The following is a 12,157-nucleotide window of genomic DNA, read 5'->3' as shown; positions in this document are numbered from 1 at the left end:
CCTAACCTAACCCCTAACCCTAACCCTAACCCTAACCCTAACCCCTAACCCTAACCCTAACCCCTAACCCTAACCCTAACCCCCCCTAACCCCTAACCCTAACCCTAACCCCCTAACCCTAACCCCTAACCCTAACCCTAACCCCCTAACCCTAACCCCTAACCCTAACCCTAACCCCTAACCCTAACCCTAACCCCCTAACCCTAACCCCTAACCCTAACCCTAACCCTAACCCCTAACCCCCTAACCCTAACCCCTAACCCTAACCCTAACCCTAACCCAAATAAGAGAAACAGAAAAACAAGTAAGAGAAAGAGAGAAAAGAAAAAACAAGTGTGAAACTAAGAAAGAACAAGTGAGAAACTAAGAAAGAAATTTTGAAAAAAACACAAATAGAAAACCTAAAAGTGGGAGGAGACAACACGAGTATAAAAGCCAAGAGAGGCACGCAGAGAACAAACAGACAGAAACATATTGGGCCAGCCTGAGGAAGGCGAAATTACGCCGAAACGTCGCGAAGGCCCAATAAAGTGCACTGAACCCAAGATATGGGTAATTTTTTGAACCAGGGCAGGGACACCACCACCCGGCCCCATCGATGGCCCGTGCACGCCAGGCTACCAGCTTGCTGGTGGCCTGTTCCTTACTTAACACCTAACCAGCCAGTGCCTCGTGGGGTTGGGGGTGCCCCTGCCCTATAACAAATCCTAACCCTAACCAGGGGGGTCCCTATAAAAAACAGAAAACAATTAAGACAAGAAAGACAAGAGAGTCAAAGAAAAGCAGAAAGAAAGACATGAAGTCACGTAAAAACAGAAAAAGTAAAAAGAGAAGTAACGTATAACAAACACAGAAAGAGAAAAACAAAGAGAACATGAACAACAAAGGACGGGATGTCAAACCAAGCAGGGGGTGCCATAAAAACAAGAAGAGAACTTAAAGACAAGAGACAGATAAAGAAAAAACAAGTACGTGAAATAGGACGGGATGTCAAACCAAGTAGGGGGTGCCATAAAAACAAAGAGAAAATGAAGAGAAATATAAAGATAGAAAAACAAATAAGAGAAACAGAAAAACAAATAAGAGGGGAAGAAAAACAAATAAGAGAAACAGAAAAACAAATAAGAGAAGAGGAAAAACAAATAAGAGAAACAGAAAAACAAGTAAGAGAAAGAGAGAAAAGAAAAAACAAGTGTGAAACTAAGAAAGAACAAGTGAGAAACTAAGAAAGAAATTTTGAAAAAAACACAAATAGAAAACCTAAAAGTGGGAGGAGACAACACGAGTATAAAAGCCAAGAGAGGCACGCAGAGAACAAACAGACAGAAACATATTGGGCCAGCCTGAGGAAGGCGAAATTACGCCGAAACGTCGCGAAGGCCCAATAAAGTGCACTGAACCCAAGATATGGGTAATTTTTTGAACCAGGGCAGGGACACCACCACCCGGCCCCATCGATGGCCCGTGCACGCCAGGCTACCAGCTTGCTGGTGGCCTGTTCCTTACTTAACACCTAACCCTAACCCTAACCCTAAAAGGATGATAAAAAAAAGAAAATCCTAATCCCAGCTGAAACCTAAAGCCTAACCCAAAGTCACATCTCCTTTCTAAATTTACTCCCCAAGTCGGGTTGAGTCCTCCCCAAGCAGGGTTGAGAGTGTAGTATTAAAGCCAAGTCGGCATTGTAGTAGCCCAAAATTCGGAAGAGAAAGAGGTCAGATGTAGGCCAAAAGGAAGGGTAAAGGGCAGAGGTCAAGAGAAGGGAAGAAAAGGATGATGAAAAAGGAAAAGTCAAAGGGGAAAGAGGAGAAGACTGGAAAGGAAGAAAGAAAAAGGGAAAAATGAGAGCCAAAAAGTCTGGCAGAATTGGAAAAAAGCAAACAGCTAAAAAAAGATATTACAAGAAAGCCAAAGAAAGCCAAGGAGGCGGGATCAGAGGGGAGAGTATAAATAGGAGCCTCAAACCCAGTGCTCTTCAGTATGCCCTCGCCTGAGGAAGAAGAAACAACTTCGAAACGTCGCGACAAGGGCATACTCATTTAATTTTTTCAATTTTACGTTAGTTTGTTGTTTTAGTTTGTTATTTTGGGGGATTTTATTTCATGTTTTGATTCATGTTTTATTGATTTTCCTTAAAAACTCAAATCAGAGATACATCAAAACTAAATGAAAAAACCACACAGAAAACAAATTGGGATTGAAAATACTTTATTGGAAACGAGCCAAAGTAACGGACACGGACAATGAGAACCTGTAAAAAACAAATACTTACCTTTTAAAATTTAAAACAAAAACCGTACTTACCTGGAAAGAAAAAAACCTGTAAAAGAAATACTTACCTTTCAAATTAAAAAACAATTATGGTGGTAGAGGGATGTGAGGCTGCGGACCATCGGGGTTGATGGCCCGTGCACGCCCTGTTCCTCCTTCGGGAGGGACAGTTTCTTTTCTTCAATCCTAACCCCTAACCCTGCCTCGTGGGGGTGGGAGATGCCCCTGCCTGAGGTCCAAACCCTAACCCTAACCAGGGGGGGGTTTGAAATTTAAAACTTAGAAGGAAAACAAAACCCTAGAGAAAAAATAAAATAAAAAAAATAAAATAAAAAAAAGTACTTACCTGTAAAAAAATAAAAAATTACTTACCTGCCGCCAAAACCTGTGTAAAAGGAAAGAGAGAAACACTTAAAGAAAAAACCTGTGAAGAAAAGGAAAAAAGAGAAAAAGTTGAAATGAAAAAATACTTACTTGTTACAAACCTGTATAAAAGGAAAAGGAAAGGTCTTACCGGACAGAGTCACATTAAGCCGGGCCAGTCTGAAGAAGGCACTACTCAGCCGAAACGTCACGTGGGCCCCGAGCTACTTCACCCAAGATATGGGCAATTTTTTGAACACCCGGGCAGGGTCTCCATCTCCCGGCCCCCATTGATGGACAGTGCACCCAGGACCCTTGAGGGGGGCCTGCTTTACCTCATTCCTAAACCTAACCCCCTAACCCTATATTGGGATGACCCTCAACTCCAAACTCCACCCTCCCTCCCTCTCCCTCTCTCTCTCTCTCTCTCCCTCTCTCACTCTCTTACCCCTCGCTCTCCCTCGCTCTTTTCCCCCTCCCCCCCCCTCCCCCATCTGGGGCTGATCACAGTGTAAGCCTCATGTCCAGGATGCTAACATAATCCCTTTTTCAGGGCACCAAGTTGGGGACATGGTTCCTTGAGCCGGGAGCAGGAATGGCCTGTGCATTGGTGCCCGATTGCCTTCGGCAATCGAGCCCCCATCTTACCTTCTCCTAACCAGGTGGGAACCAAATTCAACTTGAAAAAAACCTAAAAAAGGAAAAAGAAAATATACTTACCTGCAGAACTCAAATTAGAATCGCTTTGGGCCAGTCTGAAGAAGGCTTACTCCAGCCGAAACGTCGCGACGGCCCACAGACTTGCATTTCACCCTAGACAAAGGCAATTTTTTGAACACCGGGGCAGGGACTCCACCTCCCGGCAAGAACCCTCGGCCCCCATTGATGGACAGTGCCCGTCAGGCCTCCGATTGCTGTTGGCCTGTTTTCACCCAACCCCTAACCCTTTTATGAGCTCAACATTTATTAGTCTTGTAAATATAATTTTTGGGGGTTAAATAAATGGAAACTATATTTTTCTAATAATTCCTGGGCTCCTGTTTTTCAACTCGGTCCATCACAGACCGGTAAATTAATAATAATAATAATGGATTGGATTTATATAGCGCTTTTCAAGGCACCCAAAGCGCTTTACAATACCACTATTCATTCACTCTCACATTCATACACTGGTGGAGGCAGGCTACAGTTGTAGCCACAGCTGCCCTGAGGCAGACTGACAGAAGCGAGGCTGCCATATCGCGCCATCGGTCCCTCTGGCCAACACCAGTAGGCAAGTAGGGTAAAGTGTCTTGCCCAGGGACACAACGACCAGGACAGAGAGCCCAGGGATCGAACCGGCGACCTTCCGATTACAGATGCGATTCCCAACCCCCTGAGCCACGGTTGCCCCAAATTGAGAGCTTCAACCAGTAATGCCATTAATGGGAGCTTGTGCAACGTTAGTGGTAACTGCCTTTCATTTTGCAATACAAAACTCATATACATACCCATACACATTAACCCTTTAAAACCGGTCAGAGCGGGCACGCTCCGTTTTGCGCAACTACTTTTGAATCCCGGTAGCACTGCAACCACGTGAGCTAGTGCATACATTTTTTTTTGCAAATGAAACCAGAGGAGTTGTACTTACATCTTATGCCATCAGCCTGTCCTAGGTCCCGGTTTCCTTCCACGTATAGCTTTGCAAAAACTGCATAAAAAGCGCTTGCAGCAACAAAAACATAATATTCCAGAAACACGCTTTGCCGATCCGATCAGCTGTTCATAGCACTTCCTACATTGGAATAGACATCAGCGCGAACTATCACATGTCCGCCATGACCTGCCCGAAACCGGAAGTGATGTAATTTTCGCGGAAATGTTGTTTTTTACCATCAGGGCCTCAAGGCCTATACTGGTCTTTTTAAAAGTTATGTTTGACTTCATGGCTTTCTGTGTCGTTTCTGGGATGCTTAGGACTCTTATTGCACTGCTGGAAATAGTTTATTTTGATGCATATGCTGCTTTTTTGCAAATTTGCAGTATAATATTTATTTAAATTTTTCCTACAGTGTATAAAAATTGGTGTATTTCAAAAATAAAACTATGAAGACACTTAAAATAAATTTCCTGTGGTGGGAAACTATTTTGTGCAACGTTTTTTGCATTTACAGTTCTGAGGGATAAGCCTCTTAAATTTCTCTAACTAGAAATATATGTTAAAAAAGCAAAAACGATTTTCAATTTTTTTGCAGTTTATTGCACTTTTTTGCAATTTATGTAATTACTATGCACTTAATGCATACATATTATTACAATTTAGGCTGTAATGGTTGTATTGATGTATAGCAACTTGAAATGCTCCCAAAAATGGCTCTACAACATGTAAAAATATAATATAAGCTCTGGCGGACTTGGTTCTATGGTAGGTCTTAAAGGGTTAAAAGAATGTATTAATGCAACTAGATGGGGAAACTTGAAAAGGAGGTCTTTTTTAGTGCTTGTTTGCTGCCAAGTGTCTATTTGCATCTTTTAATCAATCTGTGGGTGAGCTCCATGTTTCCTATGCAAAGCTTGTCAGCCAACACCCAACAAATTCAAATGACTCTTGCAACATGTTTCATATGAAGACAAACCATTTTATCACTCTTTACCAAATCAAAAACATCAAGTTATTATAACAGATTTGTCCATTTGATCCTGGACTTGACTTGGAAACAAACATTTTTGTGGTTTTGTTAGTTATTACTAACAAACACTAAATAGTCAGTGGTCAAAGGTAAAAATAATACACCACACCATAATTCTTCCACTTTGTTGACTCTTGAAAGAGACATATTTTAATTTAGCTGTTTTTAGCTTTAGTACTGAACTCCATTATAGTGGTGCATTCTTCATGTGTTCTTTCTCTTTTGCATACTGCCTGTTTTTACTCTTCCTCTGAAACAGCCATTTTATACAGGTTGGTGTGTAAATGAATCAGTTGTGGGGATTGAATGGAACTGAATGCTGCTTTGTTAGCCAACATGTTAGACGAATCTTACCAAATAGTCAGTAGACCAGATAATAACAGGAAAATTAGACCAAGAACCTTGGAAACAATGTCATTGCTTATAACGAAGCTGATGGGGAAACAAACTAACTTTTGAATGCTCCCTAGTATGAACAGAATTCATATTAGACAATTTCCAGCCCTAACTATAAACTTTGCCAATATAAGTCAAGTCCCTAACTGACTAACTGCTGCTAGACCATTTCCAATGCTCAGAGTGTCATTGGTAACCTGCCAGTGAAATGACCTTGATGCAGAAACAACTCAAGAGAGCATTTACAGCTGATATAATTTAACACTATCTGCTCTTTCAGGCCTTATCCAATTCCCTCACACATGTTTACACACTTCTTTGTCATTATTTGAAACGTTTAATATGAGCATCTGTTGAAAATTGTCAAGTGTCTGATTGCCAGAACTTTAGTTGATAAGTCTCCAGGTCCTGTCACAGCATCTAGGATTAAGGTCACTGAGCAGAAGTCAGTGGATGAAATGACAAAGACAGATTCTGAAAGAAGTGGCCATCTTTTAGCAGAAGTAGTCGGTAAATCTCTGCATATATATATATATATATATATATATATATATACACACACACACCCATCACTGACTGAAATGTCATGGTCCAGTCTTCCGGTTTTGAAACCTTTGTCAGAATCCTCTGCTGAATTGAAGATGGTGTTCGTGATGTTGCAGAAGGCTCTCAAATTAAGTGGACATGTGGACTACACATCAGAGTATAATGTCTTCCCTTCATGGTTCTCCCAGGTAACACATGGTCTGGGCCTGTATGCAATCCTAGACACATCCAGTTCAGGTTTACCGTAATACCACTTGTTTAGCAGCTGGTCCACTTGCTCCTGTTTTGTTATCCCATGAAGCTGTTCTTCTTCATCATCGCACTCCTCTCTGAATTTGCTGATGAAGACTGGGTGTGGAAGACGTAGAGAGTCCTCCCTGACGTCCTCAAAGAACTGCACCACACACTTTCGGGCGAAGTCTCGGGCATGTAGGACGCAGGTCTCGTCGAAGAGCTTCTGCTCCACGTCAAGATAGTTGCTCCAGTAGCGTGTCTGCAGGGAGGTGGCATGGTCGTCAAAACAGGGCTTGATGAGGCGTCCCAGTGCTCCCAGTACAATCAGGAACAAGAGGATGGACCAACCAATCGCCTAGACAGGATAAGAAAGCAAATCATGCAAAGCGAAGAAAACTGTCAGTAAGCAGAGCAGTGACTGTGACAAGGCCACAGAGAGCCAGTGCAGGTGCTTTAATGTTTAACCCTTTAGAGCCGGTCGGAGCGGGCACGCTCTGTTTTACGTAACTATTTTTAAATCCCGATAGCTCTGCAACCACGTAAGCTAGCGCAATAATTTTTTTTGCATATGAAACCGGAGGAGTTGTACTTACATCTAATGCCACCAGCATGTCCTAGGTCACAGTTTCCTTCCACGTATAGCTTTGAAAAAAACTGCATAAAAAGCGCTTGCAGGAACAAAAACATAATATTCCAGAAACACGCTTTGCCGATCCGATCAGCTGTTCATAACACTTCCTACGTTGGAATAGACGTCAGCGCGAACTTTTGCATGTCCGCCATTACCTACCCGAAACTGGAAGTGACGTCATTTTCGCGGAAATGTAGTCTTTTTTACCATCAGGGCCTCAGGGCCTATACTGGTCTTTTTAAAAGTTATGTTTGACTTTATGATTTTCTGTGTCGTTTCTGGGATGCTTAGGACTCTTATTGCACTGCTGGAAATGGTTTATTTTGATGCATATGCTGCTTTTTTGCAAATTTGCAGTATAATATTTATTTAAATTTTTCCTACAGTGTATAAAAATTGGTGTATTTCAAAATTAAAACTATGAAGACACTCAAAATAAATTTCCTGTGGTAGGAAACTATTTTGTGCAACTTTTTTGTATTTACAGTTTTGAGGGATAAGCCTCTTAAATTTCTCTAACTAGAAATATATGTTAAAAAAGCAAAAACGATTTTCAATTTTTTTGTAGTTTATTGCACTTTTTTGCAATTTATGTAATTACTATGCACTTAATGAATACATATTATTAAAATCTGGGCTATAATTGTTGTATTGATGTATAGCAACTTGAAATGCTCCCAAAAATGGCACCACACCATGTAAAAATATCACTTGGTTCTATGGTAGGTCTTAAAGGGTTCATTTAGATCACATTAGATAAAACTTTATTAATCCCTCGGTTGGGTTCCCCTAATTTGTCGCTTATTGGTTGATGAGTCTTTGCTTTGAGCAAAAATGTTGTGAACGTGTTTTTTAGTATCAAAATTCAGAGGACAAAATGTGTCTTTTAAAGACTGTTACTAAGCTATGGTTGGTAAGTCAAAGAATACGTTTCCTGAAAGGACTGTTATTTGTTTGCACAGAATAAGCTCTGCAGCTTTTCCAGCTCTCATTCTTAATGCTGCTGTTGAAAAAGTATTAAAAACAAAGTTCTATTGTTTTCATTTGAATTTTTGAATTTTTGTTTTTCATTAATTTAGCAGATTGTTTCGGGATTGCCGGTTATTGTAGCTTTAGTTTAGTCATTCATTTCATTATAAGTGTAAGTTTTTATTATCTGTTTTTGTTGTTACATTTAAGTTCAGAGTACCGTAATTGTCGGGCTATAAGCCACTACTTTTTGCACCAGCTTTGAACCCTGCGGCTTTTAGTCAGGTGCGGCTTTTCTATGGATTGTCCCTGATTTTTGTGATATCGTAAGACGATTTGTTTTGTTTGTTCCGCTGTTGTACGGCACTACGTTGCCTGGCAGAAGGGCATGTGATCAGACACACAAGGGGTTCAAGAGTGGTATGTTGGTCACGTGTCCATCCGCCAGGCAACATAGTGCTGTACAAGTAGCGCGAAAAACAAACTTCAAAGTAGCGCTACGCGTTCAGCGGGAGGCGTGGATGATGAGCGGCAATAAACTTGCGAAAAGCAAGTTATGCCCAACTCCACCGGTGGAATCTGACAGCGTGGAAAAGTGTGAAAACATCCACGATCACCAACGGATTTGAAGGGCTGGACTGCTGCATGATGGAGAGGAGGACACCGCCACGGCCCTTCTGAGGGTGTTCGACTCTGACAACGAGGATTTCTTTGGTTTTGAAAGTGACAACGAAGGAAAGAAGCGGAGAGTGGATGACGAAGCCACCCTGAGCCTGTTTGTATCCGACACTGGAGAAGAGGACTTTGGTTTTAGTGCGCAGGAAGAAGAAAAAGATGGTGGTGAATGACTGACTTTTCTTCTTGTTAAAGCCGTGTCACTGCACCTGAGCCTAAAAGGTAGTCTGAATCTATTTTTCTGGTGTGCTGTAGGTTATTGTTATGTACTACATTTGTTACTCGTTTATGAAGCACAGTACATGTTTCCTACTTGTAATTACCGCTACTTGTACATATACCTAAAAAGTTATGCAAATATGTACCCGTAACTTGTTTTCCAAAATATTAATAAAAGGGGTGTGTCTCCAAACAGCCATCTCTTTCCTGACAATTCCCTTTGTGCATATTCTCTTACATATGATAAGTCAAAATTGAAACACCTGCGGTTTTTGGTCAGGTGCGGCTAATGTATGCACAAAACAGGATTTTCCCCTGATTTTAGCTTGTGCGGCTAATATTCAGGTGCGCTTTGTAGTCCGGGAAATACGGTAGATATTACAAAACAAACATTAAAACTTTAGGTGCACATGGGATGTCTAAATAATGAGTTCATTGCATTCACTATGTTTTCACAAGCTTTTAACATTGTCTAAGCTATTTCCTGTCTCCCTTCTCTCACCCCAACCGGTCGCAGCAGATGGCCCTGCCCCTCCCTGAGCCTGGTTCTGCTGGAGGTTTCTTCCTGTTAAAAGGAAGTTTTTCCTTCCCACTGTCACCAAATATGACAAACTGCTCATAGGGGGTCATATGATTGTTGAGTTTTTCTCTGTATGTATTGTTGTAGGGTCTACCTTACAATATAAAGCACCTTGAGGCACCTGTAGTTGTGATTTGGCGCTGTATAAATAAATTGAATTGACAATTTCCTGTATACATTTTTGTTAACTGTTCCTGCACACCCTGACAGGTTACCGTTCCCTCACACAGCCAGCAGAATGAAATAAGCAGTCTTTCACACCTATGGCCAATTTAGAATTGCCAGTTAACTCAACAAACATGTCTTTGGTGACCCGGGAGGAACCCACACAGGTGCTCAACATAGAAGGGCTCTGGCTGAGTTATTCAGGTTCATATCTAAGCCCTTCTTGCTGTTGGGTAACACCTCACTGCTGACAGGGCTCGTGTCAGAGCTAATGTGATGTGAGTGTTGCAGATGTCTGTTATTTGTTACAGATCTAATATTCTTGCCATTGATCCAATAAATCAAGCTTTTACAGTATTTTATTGTTAAAGGCCTCCTTTTTCAGCGATAATAGACACCCTGGGTTTGTAATTTTTTGAAGTAAATAATACATTTCCTATGTAAAAAGTCGAGATTCTAATTGCTTTATTGGTTGACACTCGGTCAGATCAATCCATCTTTCTGTAAAATCCTTCACAGACTAATAGGAGGTCGGTTTTAAATAATAGCAAATGTTCATTGAAAAATAATAATTCCCGTGTGCCCCAGGGAGAAGGGACTGTTTATGTGGCTGAGAACTTACCTGTGAATGGCAGCGAACATAACGAGAAACCGCTTTACGGAAAGAACTATTCCTGAAGATAACGTCCTCCTTACAGGGTACTTTGGCCATGATCTTCAGAACATCCAGACCTGTGTTATTAGGCATACCTGTCGAAAAAAACTTTATATCATCCAAAACTGTTGTGAGACTAAAAAGATGGTATTTAACAGAAGGATAGTTTAGCATGTGTTTACCTGAGAAGAGTGCAGGGTCTACACTCACACTGAAAGCACAGATAAAGATCTTTCCATCTAGCAAAGTGACCAGGATCCACACCATTGGTGCCAGCAGGGCCCTCTGGATCATGGCTGAGAACAAGTACCTGCAAAACAAAATAGGAAAAGATGTGAACAGTGTCCATTTCTTTGGTGTGTAATACAAAAGGATCTGGATTTGGGACTTGCATCTACAAGGTCACATTAATGCTGAAATAAATAAATAATAAATTATGGAACTATGGAATAAATCCCATAGTAAAAAAAAAGTCTAGTTGATAAACTGCTCTGCCTGCACTCTAGACCTATCAAAAGAAGAGGTGATGCAGCACACTACAGATTTCACTGAGCTTAATTAGTACTAATCAGTACTTTCATTTCATTTCATTTACTGTGCAGTTACATATAATAGCAACAGCAGCCTGTCTGTGTGCTTCTGTTAGATAGCAAATTCTTGACTTACTTGACAACAGCAGGATTTTTGGATCTGTTCCCAATGGGTCTCATCCACTCGTCCATCATGACACCTGTATGCCGGTTGACAAGGATTCCCAGGAAGAACAGTATAATAGGCGGGACTATCATCACTCCCAGAGAGTAAAGTTTGTTGTACTGAGGGAGGCACGGGCAGTTAAAGTCGAAGCTGGTGTAAAGCTTGACACTAACCAGGGCGAGGATGATACAAATTCCATTGGAGATGGACTCGGAGTTGGACTGGAAGTACTGCAAGACTAACTTCAGGCGCTCCATAACTTAAATAAATTGTAGGTTTGTTCAAGGTTGATGTAAAAACAGCAATATCAGCCAACTGCTGCTTTTTTAAAAGGCTACAGGCAGGAATAGAAACTGAACACCTCAGGCAGGAATGAACTAAACCGTGCTTAGTCTGCCAGGAAACAAGAAGAAATTTCCAGTGATAATTTAAAGCCCTACAAAATATTTTATATTCTGTAAAAAACAAAACACTTAGCAGTTCACTTACCTCACAATATGTCAGTGCTTTTAAAGAAAAGGCATAAATCTATAGTTTGAGCAGTCTGAGTATTAACCACTCAAGCTTTAGTGAAGCTGTAGTGAAAGGGAGCCTGGCAGTGAACCAGGGAGAGGCTGAGACCACGTGATACTGGGTTGCCTGAGCGGGTAACAAAGCTGTGTGGACACACCCTGCTATACTCTTAAAGCAGCACTCACAATTGTCAATGGTGAACAGAGAAATAAAAGAAGCCACAGCTTCTTTTATTCCAGGTCTAAAACTGGATTTCAAAGCATGGCAGTGCACATTACATGATCCATAATATTGTGGTCTAATGTACACTGTAAAAACAGTCTGTCATTCTACAGAATTTTCCTGTTACTTTTGTAAATAGATGAAATATCGTTACAATTACAAAAGAGGCTGTAAAATTAACATGTCTAATGGAAAATAACTGTACCTGTGAATATACATGACTTTTGACCTTTTTCGGCCGTCAGCAGTTTAAATTAACAGTTGGATGTATATGTTAATAAGTATAAGAGACATGGTCCTAAATAGAACTTAAGGAATTAAAAAAAGGTGATACCTGTCCTACAGCAGTA

At 41.0% G+C, this 12,157-nt stretch overlaps 1 protein-coding gene across 1 annotated transcript; it reads right to left on the bottom strand.

Annotated features, from left to right (window-relative positions):
• Positions 1 to 6,311: 6,311 nt before the first annotated feature.
• On the bottom strand, positions 6,312 to 11,629 carry calhm3 (calcium homeostasis modulator 3). The gene is made up of 5 exons (XM_082556222.1): positions 11,562 to 11,629; positions 11,043 to 11,465; positions 10,559 to 10,686; positions 10,344 to 10,471; positions 6,312 to 6,837 (listed from the first exon to the last, which is right to left on the bottom strand). Exons 2-5 carry the CDS (start codon positions 11,327 to 11,329, stop codon positions 6,394 to 6,396), a joined length of 987 nt encoding a protein of 328 aa, XP_082412348.1. The 5' UTR covers positions 11,330 to 11,465; positions 11,562 to 11,629; the 3' UTR covers positions 6,312 to 6,393.
• Positions 11,630 to 12,157: the final 528 nt, after the last annotated feature.

This window comes from Aulonocara stuartgranti (genome assembly GCF_965226115.1).
Source record: "Aulonocara stuartgranti genome assembly, chromosome: 13".
NCBI classification, from domain to species: Eukaryota; Metazoa; Chordata; class Actinopteri; order Cichliformes; family Cichlidae; genus Aulonocara; species Aulonocara stuartgranti.
This window is presented reverse-complemented; position numbering and strand designations above follow the sequence as displayed.